We start from the raw sequence: 21,314 nt of genomic DNA, 5'->3' as shown, positions 1-21,314 counted from the left end.
CATTACTCTGCCCTGACCCTGTACTTAACCCCGGACCTCTTAGTAGAATTCTGTTTGTTAACTTGTGTACAAGGACTTTGTCTAATTCACTGCTGTACTTTCCAAATCTCAAACATTGGCAGGCACATGGTAGCTGGTACTCAATCAACACTTACTAATAGTTTTCAATTTCCCTAAGTCCTCCAGAGCCAAGTTTCATATCCCATCTTTAAGTTCCAAGACAAACCTTCTACCCTTCTGATCAATTCCTCTTATATGTAAAAAAATACTGCACATTTGCAGTTGCTGAATATGGAATAAGGATATGCTCACAGAGAAAACAGGACAACAGAAAAAAAAAAAAAAAAAAAGACATGTTAAACCCAGGCATGGAGGGTGCAAACAGTGAAGAGCTTCAAAAAGTTAAAAAGCTCAATGTTTCATCAGTCAAAATTAGCAGTAAAAGGAAATCAGTTTAGAAGTCAGAGAGGTTTCTTTCCTGGGAGGAGCTGGTTCATGATGAAGTTGGTTCATGAAGCCAGTTCATGAAGGTGGAGCCAAGGGAAAGGGCCTCTCCCAAGACATACTGTTCTGAAGTCAAGGCACAATCTGGAGCTACACAATAGCAACCAGCACACGTGACTTTTTAAATTTAAATTAACTAAAGTTAAATAAAATCACATATTCAGTTCTAAGTCACACGAGCCATTTTCAAATGCTTAATAGCCACATATGGCCAGGAAAAGAGACAGAACGCTTTCATCATCATAGAAAGTTCTACAGGACAATACTGATCGAAAGAAATCCAAAAGGACCTGGGTTACTCAGCTTCCAGGGAGATTTGAAAAGGAAGACCCCGAGGGACCTGGAAGGAGAAGCAGGACAGAGCTAGAAAAGTAATCCCACTGGGAAGGGACCTGCCCACTGGCTTGGCTGCCCTGTGTGATTAAAGTTCCATCCCAACTTCTCAGGAATGTGTCTTGTGTTAATATTAAATGATTGGCTGTCTGTAGTATCACTGCTGAGGTAGGGACAGATGACAATTAGGGACAAGAGCTGGCATTCCATGGTAAACCCATAAGCCATGAGTGGCAGCAGCACAAGGTCCTAGAAGTGAGAGAAATGGACCGAACTGGGTTTGCAACAAGCTGAAACCTGTAAGGGTTCCAGTCAGCTGGCACAACCTCTCAAAACGCAAATTCCTGAGCCTGAGATAAAAGTAAGGCTCCTCTGACTCCTAAGGTATCAAGTAATTCTTATTAAGCCCCATTTCAATGACTGAAACATAATGCAGGGCCCAGGCACACAGATTAAGTTTCGAGTCAAAGCCGACAGGAGCCTAAAGCAAGGAAATTAACATTTTAGGAAAAAAACTGGCTCTTTTTTTTTTTTTTTTTTTCCGGGGGTTAAGTCAAAGCATGCCAAATAAGGGTGAGTTTCTAGAAGAACATAGCACAAAGGTGATCAACTGTGGGGAGAATTTATCAACAGGGGAAAATCCCAATGCCCTCGGGGAAACCACTTCTGCAGGACTCCACATGAAAACTAAACCCAAATAAAAGTATCCCTTCAGGGCAAGCTTTCTCTTTGAACACGTCTACCTGCTCCTTCCACTCTCCTCTGCCCAGGATTTCCAGGAGTCTGAAGGGTTTACAAGCCCTACCACTCCACACCCACAGACTTTCGGCATATTTGTCTCCCACAATACAATACCATTTTTACAGTCCTTTAAAGATTAAAACGAAAAACACAGATGATAAAGGAGGCCTGGCTGGATCCTCCTACAATAAAATATTACAATTATAGAGCATTAAAAACAGACTTTAATTCCAAAACACAGGAAGGGAGAGGCATAAATAATTTAATCTGTCCCGCCATAATTATAGGTGCTAAGAAATGACCAGAATGTGGCTCTTTGGGGCTTGAGAGAAGGGGAACTTTGAGAATACCCTTTAACTGTCCTGTCCATTATGGTCGCCAATAGCCACATATGGTTATTGAAATTCAAGTTATTTGAAATAAAAAAAAATTTTAAATTCAGTTCCTTAGTTGCACCTGCATATTTCAAGCCACACGTGACTAACGGTTACCACAATGGATAGCACAGATATAAGATATTTGCATCATTGCAGAAAGTGCTATTGAACATTTCTCTAAGATGGCTACATCATTTGTTCCAATTTCTTAATGGAGATTATGAAGCAACAGCTCCTTAAATACAGAGTTTCTGGGCTACTGGCAACCTTCTCCACACCGGTGAACTCCCTGAGGTCATTCATATATGTTGTTCAATCACCCCCCCCTCCCCAGTCCCAGACCCATTAAAATGGCATTAAACGTAATAAAATGTACCCCACTGAGGCTCAGCCCAGTTGAAACCTGAGTTTCTCCAGAATTCCAAAGAATGATGCATATTGTTGTGACATCTGAAGTGGGGACATGTCAGGAAAACATCTCTAAGTGACACTCTGTATTAATCCAGAGGTGTCCTCAGGCTACTTTGTGTGGAGTGAGGTTTGGACAGAACCTAAAGACAGGTCGGGAAATACTCAAAGTCCTGGGACTCTAAAGAGCTACCCCATACATGAAGCAACTATTGTTTTAAAAAAAATCATAAAGTGCTGATGATAGAAGCCGAGGCCCAAGTGCTGGCTTGATGCATGGGGAGGTTGTGGTGGGCTCCCCTCCCTTCCGCCAACTACAGAGGCACTGTGGAAAAAGAAAAAAGGGATTCCCTTTCTTCCCACCAAAAACTCCTGGCCTTGCAGTAGTTTTATGATGTCATTCCCCCATTTAACAATTGGCCAGCGACTCACAGAATTAAACCTAAACTACATAACCTGGCATTTAAGGACCCACAATCTGATTACCTTTCTGCTGAGCAACTTCTTTTATCAGAAACTCTTTGACCTATTAACTCCGTCTGCCTCCCCATGGCCAGAATTTCCACCTCCCCACCAGAGCTACAGTAAGGCCACGGAGATCATCACCAAGGTGGCCTGCAGAGCCCCTGGAAGGAGTTCAGTGCCTTCTCTGTGGGCTGTGAGGTTTCTGAGACCAAGGAAGGAGACTACAGGAATGGCATCTACAAGGATGCCTCATGTCCAGTACTGCCCCCAAGGAGTGGTCCAACGTGGTGCACATGCTCATTGCCCACTTTGGCCGTGGCTGATAGAGCTGGAGAGCTGCCTCTGTGTGAGCTGTGGACACACATTCCGGGCAGGCACTGGCCAGCTTCCCTCTGCTTCCTTGAAGCAAGTAGAGAAGTATGGCCTGGGTGCTAACAAGTGGACAAAGCTGTCCCCTTTGAAATGTACCCAGCCTTGCAGACCGAGGTCAAGTGCTTTCTCTTTCGGAAAGTCATCCTTACTACCCCTTCCAACATACAGTGCTCTGTCTCCTTTGGTCTTGGTTTTTGACCATCTTTATTATGAGGTAGCCTTTTAGATGGGCCTGCGTTTGCCCCATTCTGCAGGTGAGTTTCCAAAATCTTTTAAAATCTTCCTCATATTTGTTATACTAGATTTAAACTCAACATATGGGAAGTTTTAAACCCAGTAAATGGTACTTTTTTTGCTGTGGGGCATCAAGTAGGTATTCTGACCTCTGCAGTCCAATTCTTCATTTGTAACCTAAGTGGGTTAGTCTAGATCAGTGTTTCTAAAGCTGAGTTCCACAACAGAATCATCTGGAGATCTTTTAAAATGATAGTAATACGAGGGACCTACCCCAGAACAATGAATCAGGACTTCTAGATGTTTGGCTTGGGCATTGGGATTGTTCTAAAAGCTCTGTGATGATCCTAATGTGCAGCCAGGGTGAAAAATAAATAAATAGAGTCTAGGAAAGGACGTATTCTATAGGGAGTGGAGAACTAATAGGAAAAAACTTAGCAGTGAGAGATCGGGGCATGGCAGTACGGGACAGAGGTGGTCAGGCTTACAAGCGATGCCTCTCATCTTTGCCTTGAGCTGGCTGCTAGGAAAGTTACAAACTGCATTATAGCAGAATCTTATTATAAATGTATACAGGTACAATCAAGCCCAACTCAAATAATTTGCTTATATAATTCACACTGAATAAAATTTTGTGATGAGGCAGGGATCCTAAACATAACTGGCTCCAGGGCAGTGGTTGCCATTGTGTAAATTCTTCCTGAAAGATCATTTTTAGATTAATTTTACAAGTTCCTATCTTTTTAAAGGGTGGAAATCCTTTGCCAATCACCAAGGGGACAATAAGCTTTAAAGGAAGATCTGTTTGAAAGATCTTAGGAACAGGTTTCCTGAGAAAGCTGAATTTCTAAAGTGCTTTGACCCTACAAGCCAACATGAATAGTGAGTTCAAGGAGACCAACATGAGAAAGCATATCTCCCTTTAGATAATCTAGCAAAGAAGTTAAGAAGGCAAATAGTTCCTTAGATAAGAATTAACAGTTGTGGATAAGCTCTTCCTTCAGACTATTGCAAGGTTAAATAGACGTAAGACAAACAACATCAATTTTAAGATATCCCTGCAATTTAATTACTCTTCCTGGGCTTTGCAATATTTTCCTTTTTTAATCCATTAAACAAATAAATGTTGAGCACCATTTATATATCAGATATGAAGAAGGATTATTTCTGAAATGTTCAAAATTTGAGTATTTTCTTGGTCCAATAACATCTGCTTCAATGGGAATCAGTATGTAAAAATTACCATTTTTTAAAGGATTATATAAAAGGTATTATTCTAGAAGATTGACTATGGAATCCCTCTTAGAAAGGAAGTACATACAAACGTAACACTGAAATCCATTACAGTTTGAAGAAAAATCTCTCCAATTTTAATAAGGGCATGAACCTAGTTACTGTTTAATGAAGCTCATCTTTGCTGGAAAATCTCCACTAAGGAGGAAGGAACACAATGACCCTCAGTCCCAACTAAGCCCCTTGGAAAAATCCTCCTAATGAATACTTGTGGAAAAGTAGAGAAAGAAGTTCAAATCATAGTGTGGGAGCTAATTTATTGCACTCAGAGTTAAATAAAATGACATCGTGACTCCACTTCTCTTTTTATGTTGTGGGGAAAACAACATTTCTATAGTGCAAGTAGCAGGAAAGGAGTTTAAATTAGCTTTGCATGATGGCAAACAATGAATTTGCTGCTAATCAAAGTGATTCTTTACCACATTCTTTGAAAATGTCATAGTACTACAGGTAGGCTTTGATACTCCTCAGTGTATACCTTCTTTTATATAAAAGCAATTTGACTAAATATTAGATGTCTGCTCCTCATGTTCTTCCAGTCAAATCTGTTTTGTTCTACCCTATATCTTTATTCAGACATCCATGTTTACGAAATTCTGGGAAAGGAAGCCAAAAATAATACCTAACCTCTATGGTCTATATGGTGAGGAAGGGCCCTCCCTGTGTAAAGATGCCCATATGCCTGATTATGCTAAGCACCCTGCAGCTCCGGTAAAGAGCAGAACCACAGGACTGTAGCAACTGGTACAGCCGTGTACAAATGGCAACATTTGTCTACTGGCAATGGTGACATAACCGTCAAGAAGGCAGACCACACGGTGTATAAAAGAGAAGCTGTCCCCACAAGAAAAGGGGAAAAGAAAAATGACTCATTCCATAGTTTGAACTCTAGTAAGACTGGTGGACAAAACCCTCAAAGATGTGTATCTTGAAAGAGGAAATTCTCTAGTCCTAAATGTGGTTTTTAATGGTTCAGGCAAGAACACGGCTCCTGATGTCCACCCTTCCATCCCCTCTTCTGCAATTCATCCATGAAAATATGAAAATATGATGGACCGTCGAATTTTATCTTCGATTTACGTACAAATGAAGTAGTGAGGAAGCACAATGACTAAAAATGGTAAAATGGATGAAAAGATTAATTCATAATACTTTACCATGTCTCAGTGGATGAACAGTCCTATTACAGCTTGGGCAGATGATTTCATCTTTCTGAGTCTCCATTTCCACATCTGTAAAATCGGATAAGTATGCCCATCTCAGAGAGTTTTTTCCAAGATTAAATATGACAAGCAAGTGAAACTGTTCTGCAAATAATGAAGCACTCTATTAATGGATGGGATTATTTTATAAGATTACTATAAACAGGCATGGTCAATATGTTTTCTTCAAAGTCTTCAGACCAGACTTTTTTCCACTGGTGCTCTTTTGCCTGCATGTCTCAATGATAGTAAAATTATTGAGGTTACTTCTCTTTTCTGTTTTCCTGGCATTAGTTTTTTATCTGACTGGACATGTAGGCAAATGACTATTTTCAGACCTTGTTTTTTTTGCTCTTAATATTCATTTAATAGCTATTCTAACAATGAACAATATTTTATATGTTCCCAAGAGGTATGCACCAAAAAGAGCTGTGGGCAGAAATGTTCACTAAAATCAGGACCTTCCACTGCATATTGGTCACCACCAATAAAGTGCATACAAGCCCACAGTGAATCACCACAATGATCAACTACCCAGTCGTTTTCTTGTAACTTCAAGACACTTCAATTTAGAGAGCACAAGAGCCAAGTTGGCCTCCATGGTCATCTTACGCAACATGGGAAGATGATTTGAGAGAAGTGACACAAGATCAATCAAACGTTCCCAAGCTTTTCAGGAGCTCACTCCAAAGACTTTCTTGAAGATAAATTTCATTAAAGTACTGATCATAATCAAAACAGTACATTGTATCAGAGGTCAAGTATTGTTTTTGACTTCCTTTCCCAGAACCTCCTAAAGATGAATGTTTGAAGACAGATATAGAGAAGAACAAAATTGTTTTGACTGGCAGAAAATGACTTACATAGACATCTAATATTTAGTAAAGTTGTTTTTAATAAAAGAAGTTACACCATGGGAGTAGCAAAGCAAATAGACTAGGCTCATAGGGGGTTAACTGTAGCTGCAACAGTTATTCAAGAAGTTAATACTGAATTGTTAAGAAATTGCATCTCTTCCTTTGCCCTGAAGATAACAGGCATCTCATTAGCAAACTGATAACAGGCAACACTACGAGTTTGTGAAAATGCTTTGTCAAGTGCTGAATAAATGTAAGTGATTATATAATTGCTACAAACATCCTCACCAATGTTATCCTTAAAATCTTGAAAGATAAATGTTTTCAGCAGTTTTGAAAGCTAACCAATGGCATGCCAAATTAAAACCATTCTATTTCAGCCATTTCCAATAAGTGCTACAGAATATTAAGATGTAAGAGTATGAAAATTTTTATTTCATCTCCTTTTCCCCCATTATATAGAGCAGGTAGGGCATTGCTAGTTCTAATCTATGGAATGTGCTGAAGTCAGTGTTCACTCCAGAATTCCCATAGAGGAGGGGCTTTACGGCGATGATCCGGCTGGAAGGGAAGGGAGGTGAGGAACATATCTGGAAACTGTGCTTGCACTGAAAGCCCAGTATACCTGGTACGAAGGCTGCATGTTTATTCTGGATGGCTTTGTAGGGAACTATAGCTGTAGACTATGGTGGAGGAGAAGGCAAAAGCCTTCAAAACTTCCTTGGGGAAACCCAACCCACTCCTATCAAGTGCCCACATGAGGAAGGGTTCATATTTAAGTCTCCTTAGCGTGTGTCGTTTTGGTCTCCTTTATAATACGAGGTACTTGCCCTCAGGCAGGCAGAAGGGCTCAGGCCTTCTCCATTGCACCAAGATCCCTTCAGCCACCCCTTCTTCAGCAATCTTAATGACTGGAGATAACCTATGATTCATAAGAAGGAAAGGCGAGAGTGGCGAAAAATTGCCCTGCATCAGATGGTAGGATTTACTTTATGACTTTGTCTGGCCTCTAGAGTCATAATGTGCTGGGCCTTCTATAAAAAATCCAAACACAAGAGAAGAAACGAATCAAAGGCAGTAGACTGTGCTGGATGGAAAAACAACAGCTCTTAACACCCACAGACTGCAGCTTCCTGAAATTCACAGAAACTAAAGGCTGCAGACAGGGCAAACCTCCACTGTAAAGAGCAACTCCCACAAAGCAGATCACTCAAGATTTCCCGCAAGCCTACGGCCATGTCAAACAATACTACAGGTGGCTTGAAGCCATTGACATTCACACTCAGCAGCGAGAAGGGAAGCAAGCTAAGAGGAAAAAAAAAATGCAGTTTCCCTTGCTTTTAAAAGCAATGAATTTTAAACAGTAACAGACACAACATATAAACAAACGCATTTAGTGAGTATGTATGCCAAGAGCTAGGTCAGAATCAGACAGAAGATTCTCTCTCTGATAGTTTTCATTCTAGTAAGGGAGTTAAAACACAGATGTGTAACCACAGGTAGTTTGGCGAACTAGGCCAACGTGAGTGAGGAAGCAGGGCCTGTTAGAAAAGCTGTGAACGGGACAAAGAATCACACTGAGATGGTAAGGGAAAACTCGACAGAAGGGACCTTCAGGCCCAGTGTTATTTCAAAGGCTGGAGCTGTTGTAGGGCACGGGTAGAGAATAGGAAAATTTCAACAGTGCATAAACCAGGAAATTTGTAAGCAAAAAGGATGTGGGAGGCAGCCTGGTTCAAGTGGAACCAGAGCATGAGACATGCAAAGGGTGGAATGGAAGACGAACAAGAGGCTTGGCCTCCTTCGTGCATGTAGTCAGCAAACTGGAACTGCACCCCATCTGTGTGCAAGGCACTGTCTTAAAAGCCAAGGGACATTGAGGTAGCCCCTGACCTCAAAGAGGAAGGGAAGACTGTGTGATCACCTAGGATTCATAGAAAGGATTCATGGAAGGCTTTCTAGCAGGGGTCACCTATTCAAAATGATGTCTGGGGAGAGATTTAACCAATGGCAACATATGTGTACTGACAAGAGAAGGGACAAAGAGTGATCATGGGCAAAAGCCAATTAGATTCTTAAAGGTGACAGAAAATAACAGTTTAGGTTTGTGTCATGCTAGCATAATTCAAGAGCAAAAATGAAACCAAATGGTTATGCATTTCATATAACTATTCAGATGAATAAATTGAGATTTGATGCAACAGGAAGCAACATGAGATATGGGTTACAATGGAAAGTTTTTGTTCTTCTTTTTTTTTTTTTGCCAAGTATAGTCAGATGTCAGAAGCAAAAAAAAGTCAGAAAATAAAATTATTTGGAAAAATCAGAAACTGGTTGTGAGAACTGGTTATTGTAGCCACTTTGTTACTTAAGAGCATTAGTAACTGACAGGGACTCATAATTCTAGAAGACAAAAGTAACTGAGGCACAAAAAGCTACCTTATGGTGTGTAAAATACAGAAGCCAATCAAAGAAAAAGCCTAAAGCGGCAATGTCAAAAAAGTCTAAAATAAATGTTGAGCGATTTAAGAAAAATTTAGTGGGTCCTCACTGAGCATCAGCGAAATAAGTTTCTCAAGACAAAAGAGGAAGATTAAAAAAATGTCGAAGAGTACAACCACTTCCTGAAAACCTGTCATTAACTCATTAATTTATTGGGTACATAACTCTGTTTAGAGCAGAGTGCTACATATTTTAAGAAACCCCAAGGTATAATAACTCCAGAATGAATTAAAGGCTACATATGTCAAGGCAAACTGTGATTAAATGCCTAATGAGGTAAACATGATTAATGTCGTGAGTTCAGCAGAGAAACGGATCCTTGGCTTCTATAGTTCATGGTCAAGGGATAAACATCAGTGGATGAAAAACCTATGAAGAATGCTTTGGAGAAACAGACTGGTTGAAAACTGACTCATTTAGTTGACTTGCCACCAGTCTGCTCTCTCTTTTACCAGTTTTAGTGTATTAGTTACACACAGTTAAAACAGGCTATGTAGTTGAGAAGGTGTCGAAAGACTCAAATAACTAAGCACAACTCCTCCTTGAATCCTCCTCTTCCTCACTGACGGAAACAAGCCTGATGTGATCCACTAAAATCATTACAGATCATTTGACTCTTCCTTGGAAAATGCTCAATGCCATTAGAGCAGTGCTTCCCAAACTACAATGTGTACATGAGCCACCAGGGGATCTCGTTAAAATGCACATTTTAATGCAGTGGATCTGGGGAGGGTCCCACGATTCTGCCCTTCCAGTAAATTCTCAGTGATGCTGATGCTGCTGGTTCCTGGACTAGCCTATGAACAGCAAGGTATTAGTACATCTTTAGTTGCTGTTATCACAAGATGATAGAAAAACCATCGTTCTGGGGGTCAGAATGCTTGAGCTCAAGATTTGGGCCTTGATGCATATTATAACTCATGAAATGTCAACGTTCAGGGAGGAGTGAGGATCCAGGGGTGACAACGTAGAGTAAGAAAAGGCTGCAGCAGGAGGTGATGGAAAACAGAATAGAATAGCAAAGGAGAAGACTGGCCCTTTGCTCCTTAGAAGAAATAAATAGGTGATAAGAAAGGGGATAAAAATTATGAGAATAGAAATTTATTCTAATGATAGAAATCATAAAAAATAAACGTTAGAGTGCCCACGGGAGGTGGAGATTATTAGAAATTATTTTATAACAATGTAACTTAAATGATTCCAGATAAATGAACATAAAATATGTTACTATTGTTTTTCCCACTAATTATATCATTTGTCTTTTTTTGCCCAATACTATGAGCTTTAGAGTATACAGCATAAATGTGATATGTAGTAACAAGATAGTCACTCAAAGCAATAGCTAAACTACTCCTACTCTATGCTAACAAGTGTCTGCAAACTACAGAAATGCAATTATGGGACTCAGCAGATACTCTCCTGCCTAAAACAGCAGTCTGAAAACTGCCAATCTGTAGCAGATTCTGTCTTTTCTGAGAATAGTTTAAGAAAAGTGGTGGAGAAATCTTTGAGAGGCAACAGAACACTAATTATGTCCAGACAAGTTTCCTTTCTGTTCCCCCAAAATATGGAAGCTCCTTTAGGCTTCACGTCTTCTCCTGGGCATGGCAAAGCATTTCATAATTTCCTATTTTAGGAAAAACCTTCACAGACACTTTTACCCATTCAGAGGAAGGGGAGAATGAAAACACCGTAATTAACCAAAGAGAAATGATCCTACCACAAAAACCAAGTAAGACTTTTCTTTAGCAAGAAGCAGTGAGTTCTAGCAGAAGTGAATATGCTATTTAGTCAGGATGTATGCTCAGACACCTGTAGTAGGAAATTTTCAAAATAGCTATGGTTTCTTTCTCTTTTCTTTCTTTTTATTTTTTTATAGTAGTAATCTCCAACAAACTCTAAATGGATGCTTATGGTATTTGTTAGTTCTGACCTATTATGATTTCTGATGGTTTTCTATTTTGATTAAAGATTATGTAAAGATTTTCTAAGTCAGCTTCAATAATTTCCTCTACTAACATGAAGAATGAAATGTTTCAGAAGAGAAACACTGAAAATCTTACCTAGTCCAATTCCTGTTACTGTATAGAAGGAAAGTGAGACCCAGTGGGACCAAAGGACTTAACCTGGTCACGTAGACACCCTGATTCCCGGCACAAGGTGCTCTAGTCTTGCCTAGCTCTCTCCTAGGCAGCGTCTTTCTAATCTCAAACGAAGGGTCAGATCTGGGTTATCTTTCATTCAAGATCAAGGTTTGTGATAATTACATATTTGCAACTTCTTTTCTACTTGGCATGGCCTTCTTTTCTACTCTACATGCCACTAAAGTAGAAAATGATGAAGGGTTTAGCTAAACCTAGAGGGGAAAAAAAGTTTTGGTTTAGTGAAATAACAATGCAGACTTCAGTCTCTGTTTGCCATGGGTGGGGGAGAAGGAAGAGGCATCTTTAAAATTTATTTTCTAAGCCAACAAGCAAATTCTACCATTAAGCATAGACTTGGGTCTTCTGTAATCTAAAGCTTGTAAATTTCAGGGACACTCTTTAAGAAAAAGAATAGAAAATTCAGACTAGAAATTTAGGTATGAAAGTGAGTATTTATATAAAATTAAAATGTATCATATAAAATTTTTTAAAAAATATTTTTATTAATTAATGAATTGCCATACCTCTGAAATATTTTTCCTACACTTTTTGGTTGCATACTCTTTGATCACCTCTTCCAATAATATTTTGCAATATTCTCTATTGAGAGAATAGAGAAATAATTCAGTCTTTCCTTTAGAACCATTGATCAGAATTTATAATTTATTCTTGAAAAATCTGGAAAAGTTTCTTTCAGCTTCATAACTCATTACAGGAAATGTCACATAAATTTTTCGGATTGTCTCAAAATTTAGGAAACCCTCTATCAAGTTTCTTTTATATATGAGCTGTAAGATTCAGGGCATTGCAAGAGTTCTTAAATATCGTTTGACTTGATGACAATTGTTAACCACATTGCTAGGGCCTCTCCCAGGGTTAGGAGGTAGGCCTGTACCAGGGAGGAGCTTTGAAGGTTAAGTTCCTAGCACTTCATGTTAAATTCACCTGGGCCTACCATATATGTCCCCAACATACCTGATGCATCTTTGAACTCTCCTAGCCCTTCCAAATAAAGTGCTCATTTTGCTCAGAATACTAAATTTTCTGATGGCATAACTGTTCCATGATTCAGCCAAAACAATATCACTTCATGTATATACTTCATTTTCCTTTTGTGGTCACAAGACAGACATGTTTGACTACCTGGTGTATGAACCAAACATTATTTCACTAAGGAAATTAAATGGGATAATGTACGAAGAATGCTAAAGCACTAGAAAAAAATGTTCAATATTATCATTATTTCTCTTAACCCCTAGTCTTCCAACACTCATGCTATACTGGACAAGTGGTTTTTGTCAACTGAGGCAGCCTAGTCTCAGCATAGCATAACAATTAGGGGTCTAGATCCCCAAACCAGACCATCTTGGTTCTAATCCCAGGATAATCATTTGCTAACTTGGAGGTCTTAGATAAATATCTTAATCTCTGGAGGATTTATAATGAGCATAACAAAAACCTATCTCATAGAGTTGTTTAGAGGGTTAAATAAGATACATGAAGTGCTCAGCAAAATTTCAGTTAAGTGGGAGCTATTACCAATATTGGGAAACTTGTCCATGAAGTTTCTTGAGTAAAACTACAGGGAGCATAAAGCCAATTCCATTTCCCTATGTAGAATAGTTTTGTAGTTTTAGTATGACAGATAATCATCCACAAAGCAGCAATGAGTTACTGCCCATAGCCAAGGAATCCTTTGTAATGATACACAACTTCAACAGATAAAGAGCCGCTGTAGCATATGATGAAAATATGCACCCAACCCATATTTTTTTACAAAGGCATTCATGTTTGTTTGGCCAAACCCCATTTTGCTTTTCTAAAATGCACAGTTTTGACAATTCTATGCCTTCTATAGCATTGGGAGGGCTTTTTACTCTCTAAACTCTCTAAACGGACTGGGAGGCCCAAAACCCTCTCCTCTTTAAAGAGGCTTGAGAAGGCCATGGATTGTGCAAATAAAATATTTACAATAGGAGAAAAAAATTCAGATAAGCTTCACCTTGCCCTAAGTGGTCTCAATACACAGGAAAAAAATGCAACTAGGGTACTGGAAGATCTAAAAAAAAAATGTGTAAGTGAAACAGCAGATAGAACAAGTCAAATGGACACAGTTAAAGTTTTCTTCAAGACAACACGAGCTACAAAAAACCAAATTTCCCAGAGGAAATACAACACTATGGTTACAAATAAACTCTTAGCTTTTTCATTAATGTGCAATGATCTTGACTTGAGGGAAAATATGATACAATTAACAAAAACTAATTTCTACCCAGCACCTCGGCAAAGGAACGTTGCTGAGGCCAGATCCACCTCTAACGGGGGAGGGCCCAGGACAAGGGTACAAGTAGGGGCCCACACACCAGAGGTCAAAATCTTGCAAGTTACAAATCAACTTAACAAACTGCTCAATGAAATAGGTTTTATCCTTCTACCTTGACTGAAAAATATATCTTCCCAGCCTCTTGAATGACCAGGTACAACTTGAGAACTGTCACACACACAGAGCTGTTCCTTGATCACCCCTCAGGCTGAGGGTACACAAGCAGAGGCAATGAAGGCTGCAGGAGATGGACCCAGGGATCCCTGGAAACTGCAGACACTAGTTCAGGGCCATCTGGGCAGGGAAGCTGAGGTTTCCATGCACACCAAACATGGTGTAAAAAAGGAGAGAGTATAGATTAGGAGGCCCAAAAGTCTCCACACCCCATGGGCATGGCCCTGACCAGAGAAGAATCTCTGCAGTGGTCCCCAACCTTTTTGGCACCAGGGACCTGTTTCATGGAAGACAATTTTTCCATGGGGTGGGGTGGGGCTGGAGGGGGCAAGCTCAGGCATGATGCGAGCATGGGGAGTGGCTGTAAACACAGATGAGGCTCTCCACCCCCCGCCTTCCTAAGTTTCACGGAAGACAATTTTTCCACAGACACGGGGTGGGGGTTTGGGGACTGCAGCTCTAAAGCTCAGGACAGAGGCCCCTTTTGGCCATATACTAGGCCTATATTTTAGTCATAGAGCTAAGAAATCTGGAGGAAAATATTCCATCAGAAAAGAGAAAAAAAGAAAAGAGCTGCATGTCTTGACCTTTCCCAGATAGAATCTCATCAGCGACAGGCACTGGCCCTGCAGCTAAATCCCTTCTAATACTGTAGCTTCAACCCTAGAAACAAAACACTGATGCTAGGGAACCCTTAAGAGCCCAAGCTGGAGGCCATAATTTGACTAAGTTGACTACACCCAAGGGGATAGTTGCTCCAAGTTTGGTGCCAAGACCTAAAAAGGAAGAGAATCTTAACCATCTGCAAGTTTTCAAATTAATTGGACCTCAAAAGTCAAACTGTCCCCTTTTTCTTTGTTATGTTGGATAAATTCTGCTCTTCTTGCCTTCACCAGAAGTTGTTTGAGGCTTGTACCCAAATGGTGGTCCTGCATGCTCAGAATTTGGGGTTTACAATACACATCTCTGAAAACGGTGCATGTCCCACTGCTATAAATTGTCAACCCATATGTCACCCGCAGTGGGAGCCACCACCAAGGCACCATTATCAGACTGTAGAGTTCCCTTGCGTAAAAAAACTCTATCTCGTTTTTTCTGTGGTACAAAGATAGAAAGGAGGCAGATCACGCAAGCAAAGCAAATCAATTAAATCAGGAAAACTGAACTGATGATATTAGATGGTAGGTTTCCTCTCTCTCAGATATGACATCCCCTTCCCCTCCCCAGCTGCCCTCCCACACGGACACACGGACACATGGACACACACATAGACCATGAAAAAGAGCCTATAAGAATGCAAGCAGGACGAGCTTACAACACACACACACACACACACACACACACACACAGAGGCAGTATGAGACCTTGAGCAGACTTCATCTTTCCATTTATAAAATAAAGATAATAAAACTTATCTTGCAAGTTTCTTAAGATCAAATTAGATAAGTAATGTTAAGTGGCTGGCTCAGGGGAGGCTCTCATATGTCAGTCTCCCTCTCTCCTTTCTCTCTCACTTCTCCCTGAGATGAGCCAATTTGCCTGTGTAGCATTCCAAACCCTTCTGACATGCCAGGTAAATAAATATAATAATCAGTATCTTATCTCAGTCAGAAGCAATAAGTACCTGTGGAGCAAAATATTGCCAGGAAAAGAGAGGGCACAAAATAAGCAGTGAGCATTCTTGCTGTTAGTGCACATTTGCTAAGACATTTCTACTGACAATCCTAAATTAAATCTGCTGAAGCTGTGCATAAGGACTTGGAGGGTAGGAGCTAACAAGGTGAGAGAATTATGCTTTTACGTGGAACTTAGCTAAATAATGCCATGTTGTAGCCAGGAAGTACGTTTCCCTCGCGCCCTATTTTAAACCATTTCGGTGGTTTGCACCAGACCTAAATAATATCCACACCGCTTCACAGCAGACAGTGGTGGCCATAGGCCCGCACTTCCCTTATACCAACTCTGCTTCACCACCTATAAACCAAAACATAAAACACTGATGAAAAAAGAAACTTAAAAACTAAATTTAGATTTCATCACTTCATCTTTAATAAAAGTCTCCTTCCGACAACCTTCTAGAAAAGAAAAAGGGGAATCAGTACTTACTGAATAATTTCTTTGGTGAAACTTTTTAAAAGTCTGCAATGGCTTTCAATGCCCTATGCTAGTTCAAACTTTATTTAACTAAAGGGATTGGGTGAAAACTTCTAGCGGCTTTCCATCATGTTTGTCAGAAGTTGAGATCTTTTTCCATATTTCATCAGAATACAAGAACCAACTACATAGTATAAAAACAGTCAAATTGTTTATTCTGTTCAGAGCTAAAACTATTGTAACTGAAAGTAAAGATTTTACTATTCAGACTAAACACCCAATAAACAGCGACTGGTTGTTAAAGGCTCCACTTCAGTTGCACTGTATCAAGTAGGATGAATCGGAGACTTGGTTTAGCATTTCCCAGGTGCTAAATGATGTTCCAGGCACTTCCAGAGACCTTGGGGATAGAGAACTGAATAAGACATGCCCCTTGCCTTTGAGAGGCTTAAAGGTCTAATGGGCAAGGGAGTCACATAAACATATAATTTCAGCTTGCTATTGTTACCAGCTAAGAGAGAGGTCTGTACCCAGGAGACATTTAGCTCAGCCCAGGGAATTCAAAGCAGGTTTCCTAAAGAAGGTGACACTTGAGTTGTCTTAAAAGATGAGTGAAAATTAGCTAGGTAGCAGGAGTTTCAGATAGAAGTTACAGATTGAAGAAAGGCACAGCTGTCCACTGCTCACAGCATGTGTATGCATGGTGATACTGGGAGTGACTGGTGAGTGGACTGGGAAAGTATAGGCCTTGGTGGGATGTGAAGCTGCCGAGTCAAGAGGGAACCAGGTCGCTGAGACCCTTCTTAGGCCTGATTAAGGAGTTACTAACAATAATAATATTAATACAAGCTGGCTGGGCACAGTGGCTCATGCCTGTAATATTAGCACTTTGTGGAGGCCAAGGCAGGAGGATTGCTTCAGCCCAGGAGTTTGAGGTTGCAGTGAGCTATGATGACGCCACTGCACTCCAGATTGGGCAACAGAGCGAGACCTTGTATCAAGAAAAAAATAATAATAACAACAACAGAACCTGATATTTATTGAGAACTTACTATGTTGCAGGCACTATGTTAAACACTTTAAAGTCTTATTTCATTTAATCCTCATCCCAAATTCCATAATCCTTATTTTACAAATGAGAGCACTGAGGGCTAGAAAGTAACTGTAGCAGATTACACAGCCAGTAAGTGAGAAGTGGGTCTGGAACCCAGGACAGCCTGATTCCAAAGCTTATATATACCCTACACTCTTCTACCTCCAGCCTCTCCTCAAAGAAAAGACTGGATAAACACATTTGGTCCATTATGCTGGCTACAAAATGGTGAATGGAATTAAATATGGCCCAATTGGGGGTCTGTTACAAGGCAGGGATAGAAAAGTGAGAATAAATCAATATAAAAATTCATTCAGAGGGGCTGAGAAGGAAACATTCAATATGTACACCCTCCTAGAACATTCAACAAAATAAATGGGCTTTTGAAAGTTGAGTCTAGAAAACAAAACACCAGTATTCAGTAATGCTTCCAAGTACAAAAGGTTAAAATATATATCCTCCTCTTTGCTTGTAACACCCTCCCAGATGTCAAACTCTATGAGGGCAAAGACCAGGTGTCTCTCACACATCCGGGATGGTGCCTTCAGGTCTGAATACTGTTGAGAAAGAAAATAAGTAATGGCCACTTTTTACAATGACATCAATGAGGTACCATTCTTGATTGGAAAAACAGAGTTAAAAACTAAACTTACAGAAAAAATTAAAAAGTCATGTTGATGACTGAGGCACTATAAACTGAAATAGAAAACATGTAGCAGTTAAGCTGACTGCGCGGGTAATAAGGAGTCATCACCACGGGATGCTACATTGAAAAGAACGCACTTAATTCAAAATGTGGTTAGTACTATGTATAAACCATAACTTATTAAAAATAAGGTGTTGTTAAAGGAAGTGGCCTAGAAGTGACATGTGCTGTATGGGGGGTGGTGGGGAAGCAAGCAGACCAAAGATTAGATTCTGAGCCTGATGATTTCTAATTTCTGACCCTAACAATATAAGCATGTCATTTAAGTGACTTTGAGAACCCGTATCCCCTATGACACTATTTCCAATGTTTAGTCCTTAGCAAGAATCTCTTTTTAAGCATCTGAAAAGCAAAAATCATATTTTTCAGATCTGAAGAGTTTTCAGACATTTAAAAGTTTTCCCAAAAAAGTAATTTCTTAATTTTGAGCATTTAGGAAGAGTGGATCTACTAAGTCTAAAACAAAGAAAGTTTTAATACATTTCTTAGTGAAATTTGTTCTTATACTGAAATCCTTTGCCCACTTGTCAAGCTACTACTAAACAGAAGACGGGTTTTTTTTTGGTTCGTTTTTAAATGACCTAATAGGAGGTTGTAAACAATCTCATTCCCTCATATCCTATCTTATGTTAAGATATTCTGAAAAATATTTTCATTTTACCAATTACATTTTAAAAATCCTGAAACTATTTACTTACATGGAAAATTAAAATGTAAGTGGAATTAGGTTTCTCGTCTTCACTACAGTTATCTTCAACATTCAACCATCTTTGAAAATTTAATATGAATCAAATGAATACAAATTCAAAATGAATCCTTAGTTCAACCATTTTAAAACTTTAATTCCATCAAAATATGAAATCTGTGAACTTTGTAAAACTGTTTAAAAATCCAAATAAAAAACCACTAGGCTTTCAAGCTAATAGTTTAAAAGTGTGTATATAGATGAAATGAAACTGACTCATGAACTATTGAGTCTGGAATTTGCAAATATAAATCTTATCCTTGTAAACAGAACTCAACTAACAAAATCAGGGCCTGGTAATTTCCTTCTTTCATACTCTGAAACAAAAGTTGTAATGATTTTTAATGTACACAGAAAATTAAAGGTGCCATTTTTAATATTCACTTGCAAAATATAACTCAGGTTTTAAATCTCAAGTAAAATCAGAGACAGTTGAACATTCTGGTACTGCAACATAGGAAAACAGCCAAGAATGAAACACTAAGATTTCATTAAAACCATAGGATTCAAATTTGTATTAAGACTTTTCTTGCTTGCAAGAGTGCTTCTTCCTAATTCTATTAAAAACTTCCATCTCCATGCCACTTTCAATATAAATTATACTTTTTCAAAGTTCCCAATCCACTTCAAATACTCTGAAATCTACAGCTTAGACTATCATGCATATTTTTTCTAGACAAACATAAAAGTAAGTCTGCCTATGCCCCTTGGTAAATAAAATGTGTGCCTCAGGGTGATGTGGACTGTGAAATCCTCTACATTTCATCCAAAATCTACACAGGGCATCTCCAAGTAACTAAAAGCAGTCTGGAGGGCGGTGGAGGGTGGAATGTGGGATGGGACACAGGAGATGTTAAAGATGAATCAGGTGATGCGAATTATCGAAATTCAACCTTGTCATTTTACAGATGAGGAAACTAAGGCCCAGAAAAGATAAATGACTTGCCCAAATACTCAGTTATCCAGACCACAGCTGCAGATACTCAGTTATGTGGATTATATAAATGCTACAATTCTAACTTTTGAAGTCTCAGGGGTTTTGCACTTCCGTAACAAATAGTTAAGAACCCAATTCTGCACATTTTTTCCCCCTAAAAACATCTTGAGACAGTGATCAGGTGGGCAGCCTATTTATGATTTTAACCCTTCCGTTTCCACTAAAGGATAATTTCAGAGAACCCTCAACACCCTAAAGGCAGGGCTATCTTGCTCCAGGCAAAATCTCCAGCACCTAGCACCTAGGAGGCACTCAGTAAATACTCCTTCCGCCTTTCACCTATCTCCACTATCTACCCATCCAGGACAAGCTGTCAGTAGAGCCAGATGATTTTCCTTTGGAAATCGCTTCATTTCTTGAGAATTGTGTCCAACACCTCCGGGCCAAGAAGCCGGCCTGAGGGAATGTGTGGCCATTTACAGGAGCTAAGGGCTGAATAGCTGGCTTTTTGAGGGGTTGGCTCGGAAAGAACCGGGTGGGCACGCAGCATCGCCACGGACCGCAGTGGCCCAGGTGTGCCAGCGACTTGGGCGGCTCTGCGGCTGCCGCCCCGGCCGCTGCTCCCCGGCCGCCTTCAGATAACCAACTTCTCAAACTTCCCTTTCCGGGGGTGGGGGTTCGTCTCGCTCGCTCGTCTCGGACGCGGCCAACACAACGCCTTTCCTGCTCGCACAAAGGGGACCAAACGTGCCCCGAGCCCCCTGCAACTAAACTTTCCTTCTCTTTTTCAAGAAAAACTCACACATCCCTGCGGCCACGGGAGTCGGGCTGCGTGGGTGCCGCCAGGGGAAACTTTCCCCGTTTCCGCCCAAGCGCCGAGTTCTCGGGCCGACTGTCAAGCGCAGCGAAGGGGCGGGGAGCCCGGGAGACCCCCGGCGCCCCGCAGAGCCCGGGCTGGGGGCCACTCACCCGACTTCTGAACGTGTGGTGGGATCGTGCTGGCGATGCGCGTCCACAGGACGATGTGCAGCGGCCACAGGCCCCTGAGCAGCCCCCGACCCATGGCAGACCCCGCTGCTCTTCATAGACCGAGCCCCGAGCGCAGCGGCCGGCTCCTTCTTGGACCCCCGGCTGCGCCTCCGCGCCGCGCCCTCTCCGGACCCCGCGCCCGGCCGGCGGGGCAGATGTGCGGGCCAGATGTGGCGCCCGCTCACCAGCTAGGAGGGGTCCTGGAGGCCGGCGAGGCACGGGGAGGCCCCCGGCGGCCGAGGGGAGCTGCGCAGGAGGCCGGCTCCTGCCCCGAGCGAGTGCGCGCGCGGGGGTGTTGTGGGTCCGTGCACAAGAGTGACTCACTCAACTTCAACCGGGCGCTGCGGGGGGAAACAGGAAACTCCTCGCCAACAGCTGGGCAGGACCTCTCTCCGCCCGAGAGCCTTCTCCCTCTCCTCGGCTTCCAGCCCTAGCTCTCTTGGAGCTGCCAATCACGTCCCCTAGACCAGCCCCTCCGAGCGCTTTGGCAAACTTTCAGCTGCCCCTCACCGCCCTCCCACACCACTCTGGAGTTCCTCGCTCCAAGTATTTACTCAGGAGTGACTAAGTGCGCGCTTTTCACTAAGTAACTGAACACAGAAAGGCTCTCCACTCCCCATAGCATACCACTAACATCGTCCCCTCCCCATAACCTCCTTTGGATTGTTCCTAGGTGCTTTAGAGTTGCTGTTTCCAAACTACAAGTTGAGACCCAAGAGTGAATACTGAAATCTGGTTAGTGAGTCCTGAAAACATTTTTTCCCAAATAAAATAGTAACGG

General features: G+C 41.0%; 1 protein-coding gene across 9 annotated transcripts in view; it reads right to left on the bottom strand.

The window, feature by feature from the left end:
- Window positions 1-21,093, bottom strand: part of TGFBR2 (transforming growth factor beta receptor 2) — an 86,723-nt gene extending 65,630 nt beyond the window's left edge. For 2 of the 9 annotated variants that reach the window (XM_069475466.1, XM_069475464.1), the window contains exon 1: window positions 20,474-20,996. In XM_069475466.1, the coding sequence (XP_069331567.1) occupies window positions 20,474-20,567 (94 nt within the window). In that variant the 5' untranslated portion in view covers window positions 20,568-20,996. Of the gene's footprint in view, window positions 1-5,884; window positions 5,960-20,473 lie in introns of all 9 variants that reach the window. The other 7 variants (XM_069475470.1, XM_069475462.1, XM_069475463.1 and 4 more) reach the window with 7 other exon arrangements.
- Between the last annotated feature and the right edge of the window lie 221 nt (window positions 21,094-21,314).

Source organism: Eulemur rufifrons, chromosome 7, assembly GCF_041146395.1.
Source record: "Eulemur rufifrons isolate Redbay chromosome 7, OSU_ERuf_1, whole genome shotgun sequence".
Lineage (NCBI taxonomy): Eukaryota > Metazoa > Chordata > Mammalia > Primates > Lemuridae > Eulemur > Eulemur rufifrons.
The sequence above is the reverse complement of the archived record's forward strand: the minus strand, read 5'-3'. Positions and strand labels throughout refer to the sequence as shown.